General features: G+C 34.6%; 1 protein-coding gene across 1 annotated transcript; it reads left to right on the top strand.

Annotated features, from left to right (window-relative positions):
* The first annotated feature begins 1,538 nt into the window (after positions 1 to 1,538).
* On the top strand, positions 1,539 to 10,412 carry LOC148599049 (uncharacterized). The gene is made up of 4 exons (XM_088561667.1): positions 1,539 to 2,565; positions 8,618 to 8,678; positions 8,917 to 8,992; positions 9,760 to 10,412. Exons 1-4 carry the CDS (start codon positions 2,545 to 2,547, stop codon positions 10,355 to 10,357), a joined length of 756 nt encoding a protein of 251 aa, XP_088417793.1. The 5' UTR covers positions 1,539 to 2,544; the 3' UTR covers positions 10,358 to 10,412.
* Positions 10,413 to 12,546: the final 2,134 nt, after the last annotated feature.

Genomic DNA, 12,546 nt, shown 5'->3' on the forward strand with positions numbered 1-12,546 from the left:
TCAATATATGTTAAGTAAAAAAAAGAAGTCGTTGAATCTGATATAATCGTTCCGTTTGTTTTAAGAAACTTTTGTTTTGATTAAGTTTGAAGAAGATTGTTGCCAAATCATATTGATTCTTTTGTATATTGTATTTCTAAAATGTGCGTTACATGTATTTTTCAGTAAAAAAATATATTTAACTAAAAGGTTCAACAAATTAAAAAAAAATGTTCACATTTATCACATTTTACTTTCCTTGGAAATTTAACCAGAATAAAACCATGAAACGAAACAAACAATGCTAAACTTTAAACGTGCAAGGTTTGAAAGAATCATGTTTTTACATGAGCGGACATGTAATGGTGTGTCAGTAATAAATATAAATATAGCCAGTGAATACAATATACATGTAATAATATTTTTTATAAATAAAATGGGGAACAAATTAAATCCACTAAAAAAAAAACTGTTAGACATGAGTAATTCTTTGTAAGTATTTAAATTCTTAAAAAAAACTATTGAAAAGGAACGAAAATTAGTTTTCATTATAAATTACTTCTTTAACGAATTTTCCTTTGAAACTTAAATTGAATGTATTTAACTTTTTTTGATGTTGACAAAGGGTCAAAGGTTACTTCTGAGTAGCAATTTTACTTTTTTATTTGGTCTAGTACACTAACTTATTAAATCATTTAATGCAATGTCATCTATCATAAACTTTACAACAGATTTACTGCTGCTTTCAATTATAGCAGTAATTGAGGGACAAAGACCAGACATGGAAAACAGACATACACAACAAAGAACATAAAGTAACTAAAATCACGTACACAAAGCAACAAAAGCAAATGAGCAACTCGGACTCCACTAATAACTGGGAGTATGGACCAGGTGCACCGGTAGGGTAAGCGTCCTCTGCTTTTCTATAAGGATAAAGGAGGTAGGAAACGTCTGATTTGTTACATTTTTAATACTTTCTATTGTTATTGCTAAGTTCGTTGGGCAATAATTTCGTCATTCTAGCATTACAAAAAGGTAATTTCATACACAATATATTTATCTATAACAGACAGAACATTTACTTTTTCTTGGTCATCTATACTGGGATTTTACCTGTTGCTGTCTTTCCTTTTCTTGCAGCGATCCACTCTGTTGAACACGTTCCTTTTATGGCTTCCTTTAGACGCAATATTAAGATCAGAAATAAATCGTGATTATAATAGCTTAAGTGAAGTTACTGTAATTAAAGTTCAAATATACATTCCACAGTGCATTGAGATGAAATGTGTCAAATACATTTGAAGTTATTCAATCGCTTAATTAAACTCTCTTTTCAACTTTATTAAATTTTGAAATTGAAATTTCTTTCTACGGCTCCAGTAAAAACGTAATTAAACATGCGTTTCATGTAAAACTTTCACATTGGGAAATTGGCTCATTCACCTCAACAGGAGAAATCTGTTATTCAGAAAACACAAAGAAACTGTTACGTAATGTATTGGAAGATTTGGAAATATTTTTGTAAGTAAACATCGCTTCTGCTGATTAGAAATATCACTTTTAGATATACATTTCAATTAAGTACTTTAATCAGAAAACATATATCTAAGTTATCATACTAAAAACCTTGTTTCACAGATATATGCGGTTCCAGCGAAACGTCTATTATTGGAGCGAAGAAAACGTCGTTTGTTGAGGAAAATAGAAATCTTTGATATGCAGACAATTTCATCAATTAATAGCTGAGGAATATCAAAATACTTTCAGATTTTGGAATTGATAAAAAAGTAATCCGCACAGGCACGTGTCTTGTGAAATTGTCACGTGCCGGGTGACATCTTGACACCCCGCCAAATTAAAAGAGACATTCTAGCTACAGATAGGAAATAACTCATTAGCAAAATAATATAAGTTGTTGTGTGTTTAGTTTAAGAATTAAGAGGAAGGCGTGTTGACATAAAATAGGAAAGCTGAACAGAATAACGCGTATTTAATTGAAAAAAACATTCAAACTATGCAGAGGAAATAGTTAAGTAACATTTGTGCATGCTAAAACAATAACTGTGACATAATTGTTTGCTTTCCCCTAGACAGACAACCACCAATATTTCGGGAGACATCCAAGATTGACATTCCTTATAGATAAATTGCCAATTTTCTAGAAAAAATGTGTAGGTTACTACTGTTCTTAGATGATGAGTCGTGAGATTTACTCCAACGTCGAAAATTTATAACGTCGACGTTTTGCGTGCATGAAAGAGAAATGGAGCGTTAAAAATACCATCGTTTTTCAGTGATCGAAGCTTAACTAAAACATTGAAACTTTCTAATGTAGCAGTTGATGTTTTCATTGCCTTGGATATATAAATCTAAATGGATTGTTGAAAGTCTCCGAAGTAAGATTTTTTCAAAACATTACTGAATTCAACTAAATCTACTACAACTGGCAATGATTTAAACAAAGTGTGTATAACAAAGCTATAACATCAAACATCAGCTGTTAGGGAACAAATGGCCTATAAACCATTGAATCTTTTGGATCACTGATATAGGTATACTTCAATGAAGACAATTATTCTTTGGGTAAGTCTTCTTTCATCTCAAATCTTACATTAATATGTTTAACTATCTTACAAATTATCTTAAATAATTTGAATAATGATAACTTTATTTCTAAACAAGTGGTATCTTTTAGAATAGACGTATTTGTTTAGATCGATTCCAATAATAAATAACACTTCTTTAATCATGTGAGTAGATTTAACAGTAAGTATCAGTTGAAAGAGTTCTGCCTGAATTTCTTCTACTGTCGACAGTTATTCGTTTTTTTTTTACCTTTCGCTGACGGTGCATTTAGTAATTTTTGTAAAATTTAGTATTTCAATAGAATTATAAGTTATTTCTTGGCAAATCACGGTAATTAAATATTTGTTTTAACTTATGCTAAACAAAAAGGACATTGTTATGCTAAAATCAATAATGGATCTTTTTCCCATTTGCCAGGCGAAACATTGTCAATATGGAGAGCAGCAATGAGCTCATGGTAATTTCTGCACTTTACAATGGATGAATTGTTCCTGATTTTGCATTACCTTGGGCCATTCTCTTAACCTATAGTAAAAACATTGTTTTGCATTAAATAACAAAAAATTGACAAGTTTCTATTATTATTTTATTTTCAAAAGATGTGAAGCTGAATAACTGTTGATACTACAATGGGATGACGTTACGCGCGATGTTCGAGTTTTTACGAAAAGGTGCACCCAGTAGCATAATAGCACAGTACGATGTATTCGGAAGTACATTTTCTTTAAATACAGTACACACGATGCGGAATGGTACGAACTTTTCCGGATTTTTTTTTCTTCTGTGTTGCCGGACTAACGGTGATCAGTTACGAACTTTCGGTGATAAAAAAAACATTACAAATGTAATTGAAAGAACGATAATAAAAAGCCAATCTGTAAGTCATCATACGATTAATTTAAAACGGAATAATGAATAATCATGTCTTTTATTTGGCATATCTTTTACCCTAGAGCATCTCCTAGCAAACTAGACATTCGCGCAAAACTGTATGTTATACTTGAAATTTCGCTGCAACTGGTTGAGAAATTCGACACTTGTTTCTCGTTTTCCTTATACTAAAACTATATCGCATACACATTTGAAAAGCAACCATTAATTTTTAATTTAATTAATTGAAAAAACAGAAACCGTTTTGGAACATTGACAGCAGAAAATGACCAACAAATGACTCATAAGAATGTAGATGGCGCAACGGACTTTTCGCGATCTGATATGTTTGGTACCGTATTTTTGTTTTGGAGTTATCAATACCAGGCTAGTTGGGACGTCCAGGAAACGTTTTCATTTGATAATTGTCTCTTGCAGAAAAACTTCCATTAAAATTGAACAAGAGGCTCCCGGGAGCCTGAATCGCTCACCTTGTTAACGTTTTGCCTTTTAGGGGCAAAACCGTTTTGGAGATATTTGCTGTCTGACCCCAATTCTTAGTCACCGCGGCCATGCTTTATTACAGATCAAAAATCCAACCGGTCATTTTGTTAAGGATGCTCTTTAAAACAAAAATACCAACTTTCATTGAATTCTGTAAAGTAGTTTCTGAGGAGAAGATTTTTTAAAATGATAACATTAAAAACAGCAAAAAGCGTCCAAAAAGGGCAATAACTCCAACATGGGTCAACAGATTTTCACCAAATTTTGACCACAGATAGATCTTAATATCATGCTGAACACTTTTATCCATGTCAGAAGTCGGCTAAACATAACGGTTTTGGAGATTAATGCGAAAAACTACTGTCTGACCCCTATGTTCTATTTTTAGTAACGGCGGCCATGTTTTTCTACGGATCAAAAATCCTCACATCAGTAATATGCACAATACCCCAAGGAAAATTCAAAGTAAGTTTGGTTCCAATTGGTCAAGTAGTGTCAGAGTGGTAGAGTTTTAAAAGAAATTATATTCAAAATAGCGAAAAACGTCGAAAAAGGGCAACAACTCCAACATGGCTTAAAGGATTAAAATGAAAATTTGACCACAAATAGATCTCATTATGTTGAACACTTTTACTTGTGTCAGAATTTGGCTAAACCTAACGGTTTCGGACATATATGCGAAAAACTACTGTCTGACGCCTGCGTTCTATTTTTAGTAACGGCGGCCATGTTTTTCTACGGATCAAAAATCCTCACATCAGTAATATGCACAATACCCCAAGGAAAATTCAAAGTAAGTTTGGTTCCAATTGGTCAAGTAGTGTCAGAGTGGTAGAGTTTTAAAAGAAATTATATTCAAAATAGCGAAAAACGTCGAAAAAGGGCAACAACTCCAACATGGCTTAAAGGATTAAAATGAAAATTTGACCACAAATAGATCTCATTATGTTGAACACTTTTACTTGTGTCAGAATTTGGCTAAACCTAACGGTTTTGGACATATATGCGAAAAACTACTGTCTGACGCCTGCGTTCTATTTTTAGTAATGTTTTTCGACGGATCAAAAATCCCCATTTCAATTCTATGCAAGATACCCCAAGAAACATTCATACCAAGTTTGGTTCAAATTGGTCAAGTAGTTTTAGAGAAGAAGAGTTTTGAAAAATTGTTAGCGACGACGACGTACGACGTACGACGACGACAGACGCCAAGTGATGCCAATAGCTCACATGACCTTCGGCCAGGTGAGGTAAAAATCAGTATGTTTTAATATATATTTTTCAATTAATTTATTCAGCGGAAAAAGAAAACAAGATCGAAAGAATTAAGATTAAGCAGACCGGAAAGAAGTAAATGTGAAACTAGACGTACAATTGTAACCCCTAACGGAACTAATACCCCCACAGCAGCCTGTTGAACCCTGTACATTTGGGGACCAAAGTGGACATACGATTCAAATTGGACACATTTTTATGCCGGATAGACTAAGTACTTATGATGCACAATAAGCTGCCAATTATATCTAACACCGAACTCAAACAGCAATCATTACTATATACTACAAATTGAATATTCTGTCAAAAATCATATTGCTTGAGTTCCAACGGTCATCACTTCTACATTTTTGTTCAAACATAAATTCCTGACAATGTACACACCCAAATATAGTAATTTAATACCCCAATAAGTATCGTAACCATCATGCAAGTCGTTAAGAAGGAGTTGCGGACAACACATCAGACAAATATTTCATTCGAGAAAAAAAACATACGCAGTTTCTACACTTTTATTTAAATTGATCACCAAAAGTCTGAAACCAATCACCGTTAGTGCGGAAATTAAACACATCTCGTAAAGTCCGTTACCATTCCGCACTTTTAAATGTTATAAATCAATTTACTCTTCAAAAAACAACTCCGTGAATGCAACGACCATAATACTTGAATTAGTTGCATATTTAAAACTTTATACTTGTTTATATCATTTTCAGTCAAACCTAGCGTTATCCACGGTAACATTTGTTTGTTGCTTGAAAGGTTTTAGGTACTCTTTTTTTTATCCGCGGTTACTACAGACTCCCCATATTTTTCTAAATATTGACCAATTTAAGTGTGAAAAAAATGTCACAAACATGATTTTAACGTTCACAGAGTCTGACGTCAATATAATACCAATGTAATGTAGCAACAAGTGAGTGGCGACGATATACATTTACATGCAATATATAAGACATTATACTATCCAAATGAAATCTTATCCTGTGGAAATTTTTTCCGGATGGTATTATTTCACTATGAAAAAAATTCCAGTCACCTATTAAATTGATTCCACTACTAGAACATAAATAATGATATTTATAATAAATATGCTAGAGGTATTCCTAAATGTTCACAGGATATTATTTCAAACTATATTATTAAATAATATCCTGAAAATAGTTTACATTAAGTGAATAGTATTCATACTTTAGATAAAATGGATAATATTTATCATAAATAATATGATGGATGAAAAATTATGTGTAAAACATCCCATGAAATAACATCCAGGATAAAAAATTAATATTTAAAAACATTCTGGATACAAACTAATATCTAAAAACATTCTGGATACAAACTAATATCTAAAAACATTCTGGATACAAACTAATATCTAAAGGCATTCTGGATAACATGCCACATCAAAAACTATCCAAACTGTTAACACCTATAACAATGTCAACTCTTTACTCCACAAAAAAAAACCCAGCCCCTATTTTAATAGTGCTCTTAAAGAATCCCTTTTAAGATACTTGTATATTTAATCATCTTAAGGTTGATTATGGAAACAATCTAATAGCCATGGAATTAATTTGATATTAATTACTCTCCGGTGGAAAGTATTTCACACAGGATACTATTGGATTTATTTAGATTGCAATATCATAAATAAAAATTCCCATTTTAGTTATGTAAGTTAATAGTCACACTTAGGATGAACGTATGTTGCAGATGATGCATGTACAATTAAATGTTGTCATTGTTCTAACAAACAATTCGAAGAATACACACTTTCAGTTGCAGAGATTTTCCAGTCTGGGGTCCGAACAAAAAAATATGTAAAAAGGCGGAATCATTTCTGCCAAAATATTACATAATATCAATGATATTTTCCAACAAATTGGAGGGTGTTCTAAACCCATTAACTGGGTACGCCATATGTGTACATGTAGTAATTGATTGTATAGTAATAGCTACAATGTAAGCTGTAAATCAAAACATTGAGGTTTCAGACATTTTTTCCCACGGTCACACGCGCGATTCCCGAGGTCGAGATAATAGTGTTATTTTTCGTGGAAAGGGGTGTGATTCAACAGTCAATTAATTTTCATATTTGGGGCTACAATCCACTCTATGATTACGGATATTATAACAGTAATCAACATACTAAATAGTACACCTTATAAAAAGTAGTATTTACGCACCTGAGGACCCCACCTTATAAAATGTAGTCAAAATTACCAATTCCGAAAAATCCTAAATTCACCACTTCATGTGCGTATTTGAAAATGACATATAAACGCGTAAGCAAATTTCTTTTACTCACATGCATTTTTCAGGTGAATACATGTGCAAATTTGCTCACGTATGTTAATTGTTGTCATGAGAATGAGACTGGCTTAACGGTTGATTCGCCATTTGAGAACAGTAAACGAAAAAAACAGTTTTTATAATGCTTACAATAATTTCGTTGCAGAAGAAAAACATTTCTCAAATATAATGTAATTAGTTGTATAAGTTGATACACAATGAAAAATTAATAACAAAAACATGACGCAGTCAAATAACATTACGGGAAATACGTTTTGACGTCTGTTACGCTCAAAGGTACGAACATCGTACGTAACGTCTAGGCACGACCGAACTCCCTGGTGACTGTGATGATGATGATGATGATGATAAAATATGATTGGTTAAGTTCTGGCTGTGTAGCTAGTATAATATTTTACGAGCTCTTAACGGATCTCCGTTTGTCAAACTTATTGTGCAGGAGTAAGTCCATCCTCCCAAGTCAGGGTTTTAAGTCCACCTTCGTTCCTCAAACCTTGTTGGAACGAAGGTGGACTTAAAATCCTGACTTGGGAAGATGGAGTAAAACCCATTTTAAAAAGTCTTTTGTTATAACGCTGCAACAGCGCTTTCTCTCTGCAAATTCACTGGGGGGAAATGGCAATGTTGTACTCATGACAAACAAAACAACCAGAATAAAAACCGTGACTTTACAATCTGTACATAAACTTCTAGAGTTATCTTCTGTGTAAAAATATCAGTACACTTGTAATATCATTGCATATTAGATAGTAAATATAAAACAATCCTGAACCAAAGCGCTTAGCTGTGACAGATGGCTTGAATGCACCGTATGCACCAGAAGGGCAAATGTTTTGAACAGACACCTCGATCAACATAAAATATGAAAAAAAAGCAATCGAACTTTTAATTAGTAAAGGGACAATTACATATGTAAGTATGTATCAGTCCTTGGATTTTCCGTACATTACTGGTTGTTCGAAATTTGTTTCCTCGTCTTTAATGGGGTTTTCATGGAACATATTTTGATGAAAAAAATATTACATGACTGTAATTTCTCCATAGAATGCATAATACGAAAATGTACTTATCACTGATTTTACAGATTGTGGTATTGCAGTTTTACCAGATATGTCAAAGCAGCGATGTCTTCTTTGAAGCAAGCAGTAAGTTTATATTGTTTCCATATAGATAATTTGAGTAATGAAGCATGTCTGAAATTAATACATGTATCCTGTAATTTTATAACTTTACGTGAGCTCTGTCTCGGAAGCTTTCTCCATGGTAGCTTTTGTAAATATAACGGTATAAACCTACTGTCATATCAATGCGGCATTGCTGAACCTACTGTCATATCAATGCGGCATTGCTGAACCTACTGACGATATTGCTCTTCTACTTCAGGTACAAGACGGCATAGAGTCAAACGTTCCATCAGACAAAGAGCGTTCAGTAGAGCTTGTAAGGTCCACACATGTGTGTAAGTTATTGTTGAAATGTTTAAATCGAAGAATAAACAAAATAAAATATGAAAACCGGTTTCCATGACATTCAATGATTGATGATAAGCGTCCGGATGCTGTAGATAGTACATTATTTTTTTTCTCTGACCAATCAATCAATGGCGTAGAAAGATCAGACTTTTATGTATAGATGACACGATTTTCTGTGTTTATAGCTTCGCTACTGTCATTTGTAAGAATGTAAGCCACTAAAATAATTAGGAATCTCTCTTAAAACTTTTGTTACTTGTGCACTGTTTGGTGACGATTGCCATGTACAATGTACCACCAAGGAATGAGAAATGCGTCTACAAAATTAAACAAAAAAGACATTTATGCAAATACGTTTTCCATTTGAAAACAACCCTTTTAAGGCATGGATCATTTTATTAATGAGCAGGATCGGGGGGATGGGGCGGTATCATTTTGAGAAAAAAATTGAGGTCCCAATTTTAGAATTATTTACTCAACCATTGAAAACAAATCTTCATAACTTAAAAAGTCAGATTTTTAAATAAAAACATTGATTCTGGTTGTTACTGGAATATAAATAAAATTTTGCGCTTGCACGATACAAATTCTTATCCGAAATCTCAGGCCCCGGCTCATGATAAAAATGGTCGGTGCATTATTTTTTTCAACAGAACAATTCCATGTATTAATGGTCCGACATAATAAAAAAAGTATCGTCATTTTTTGTATTCTAGCTATGGAATGTTAGAAGATCTGTATGCTTTGTTTTCAGGAACTTGAAATGTAATAATGACGATGGCTGGTATCTTTATGGCTCTGATTGGGGTTGCTGTGGCAATTACGATGGGTGCTGCACGTGGGCATCTACCGTCTGCTACTACCACGACGCAATGTGCAAATGCTGTGACTACGGTTGGTTGATCTGTGGACCGGATTGCAAACCAGAAGCAGAGTGTTTTGACGAATATGAGGAAAACACAAACCAGATTAACAGCCAGACACAGAATAAAGATACTACAGAAAGACACGAAGAATTCAAGGACAAATCAAATGACAAATACGAGGCTAAAAAGAAAGTATTTTCTCAAATAGTTCACGCGAAGAAGACCAAAAACGACGCTTTACCTCTAACAAATGTCGAATTGTTTTCCAAATCCAATGCATATGACTCTAAAAAAGTGTTTTGGAAGCGAACAAAATCTGGGCGATACCTAAAGCAACCAACAAACATTTCAGAGAATAAAACAACAATGTACGGTAGAGTATACAATAAGCGACTACAAAAATTGATTTACACGGACGAACAACTGATGGCGGCAGATCAACCTTTGAAGGATATGATAGAGGAAGGCAGTGGAGATGTTCCATAGATAGTTAACATATTTTATCATTTAAATTTAGTTTATAATAGAACATGTAATCACAGATTGTTATTATACTTTTAGTGGTTGTCTTCTCTGCCATCAAAATGCACGGAGAAGTATTAGGATTGATGTTACTTGTTAAATGTATGACATTTTCAAATGCTCTGCTTTTATTTCTGTACTCCGAAGTACGTTCGGAAATATCATTATTGACATATTAATACAAAAGTACAGTGCTCAAATTTTGCTATAAAATCCCAATCATTTAAATATTGAACCGAAGTCTTAACACAAATGATGGTTTATAAGACCTTTTTGTGCAAAACCGTGTAAAGCTCATCGCCTGTTATCTTATTTCATGAAAGAAAAATGAGAGAACCTGCAACCTTTCACCGGACAAGGCACCAGTTATGGACGCTCACTCGCATAATTTACTTAATTATATAGAACCTTTCGTGTTAACTTTGGGGTAGCCGATGAGCATCCATGATTTTAGGAAAGAACAAAAAATCTTTCCTCGCGGAAATATATTTGGCACACATAAAAATTTCCCGTCTCGGTTAATTGAACATCAATTCAAACAACAGTTACATGTACTTTACAATTAATATTGTATTTTCATATAAAAAATTCCCAAAGATGTTAGAACTGTCAAATTCGCGATGCAAAGTTTTGGTCGTTCCCTCCGCGGGACTCGATTGATTGATTGTTGGTTGTTGGGGTTTAACGCCCGAGCAGGAATATTTCAGCAATATTCAGGCGATGAACATGAAATGAATGATAAAAGGAACATGAAATGGATGATAAAAGGAATCATGAAATGGATGATAAAATGAAGTGATGATGAAATGAAAAAAGGGGAGGGGACACCAGGATAATGGGGTCAACAAATTTTGATTGCCACTAGAAAAAAAAGGAAGGATGGGTAGGGTCGGGCAATTTAACCTCCTGTGGCGGAGCGCAAAGGTTCCTACTCCTATCGAATACCACAGCAGGGTTATTAAACGTGCGAGGGACGTGGCATCTTTCCCAACACGGTGCACCACTATGGTTTGCGGTCAGGTTTTCCGTATTATAGCCTGACAACTCCAGCATGTAACACCAGGGGTACCCCATTCTAACACCTGGGGCACACATCCCGGTTGCTCTGTGGTCAGAGCGCCTAGCCCCCGGCAAGGTTTCTGAGCACTATTAACTCGCCTTTTACGACAAGCTTAGCGCGGCTGCAGGCCTATTCTTTTGACACCGGACCTGCACGGGGCCCGCGGGACTCGAACTGGCAACAAATCAATATTATACAAACGTCTCAAAACGTGACGACTCTATTCGCTACACTGCTCCATTGGATCAAATTGATGCAGGGAAGATATGTAAACGTATAGAACGGTCTGAAAAATTCCCAACGATGTTAGAACTGTCAAATTTGCGATGCAAATTTATGGTCGTCCCCTCTGTGGGACTCGAACTCGTACCGCTGTGACATCTATGGCAACACCGCCTGCACAAAGTCCAGCGCCCTAGACGAATAGAATGGATGGAGCAGTGTAGCGAATAGAGTCGTCACATTCTGAGACGTTTGTAAAATATTGATTTGTTGTGACATGCATCATTAATTTGATCCTCTATCCTACATAATAACATCCAAATGAACTGTCCCGTACTACCATACATCGTGTACTAAGTTACAGCCCTAGATTAATCCTACGAGGAGGAATGACCCGGCCAGCGAAAGCTATATTTTTATATAGCCTAGCTGGCCGAGTGGTCAGGGGGTTGTACTTTGTGCAGGCGGTGTTGCCATAGATGTCACATCAGTACGAGTTCGAGTCCCGCGGAGGGAACGACCAAAAATTTGCATCGCAAATTTGACAGTTTTAACATCGTTGGGAATTTTTCAGACCTTTCTATATATATATATATATATACATATATACATTGAATTTCGGAGTTGTCTCCCTTCTGTACCCTGGAAATGTTCTGTCTGCTTACCGTACCATTCAATACAGTAGTACGTGCTATGTATTATAATGAGTACTTTAGGGGGGTACAGTGATGTGAACAGGTTGTTCTACCAGTAAAGTACGTGGTTTTAAACGTGACCCATTTGCGCATTGCATTTTTTCACTGCTTCCGCATTAGGGAAGCCGCACTAATGCTGAATTATATGATTAAATCCGCTATTGATTCCGGAAATA

This window comes from Perna viridis, chromosome 14 (assembly GCF_037379345.1).
Source record: "Perna viridis isolate PV_CMFRI_1.1 ecotype Kerala chromosome 14, ASM3737934v1, whole genome shotgun sequence".
NCBI lineage: Eukaryota > Metazoa > Mollusca > Bivalvia > Mytilida > Mytilidae > Perna > Perna viridis.

Coding starts and splice junctions, on each gene's coding strand:
- LOC148599049 (XM_088561667.1), top strand. CDS start 2,545: ATGAAGACAATTATTCTTTGG. Junction 2,566..8,617: donor TGAAGACAATTATTCTTTGG/GTAAGTCTTCTT, acceptor CTGATTTTACAG/ATTGTGGTATTGCAGTTTTA. Junction 8,993..9,759: donor TGTAAGGTCCACACATGTGT/GTAAGTTATTGT, acceptor CTTTGTTTTCAG/GAACTTGAAATGTAATAATG.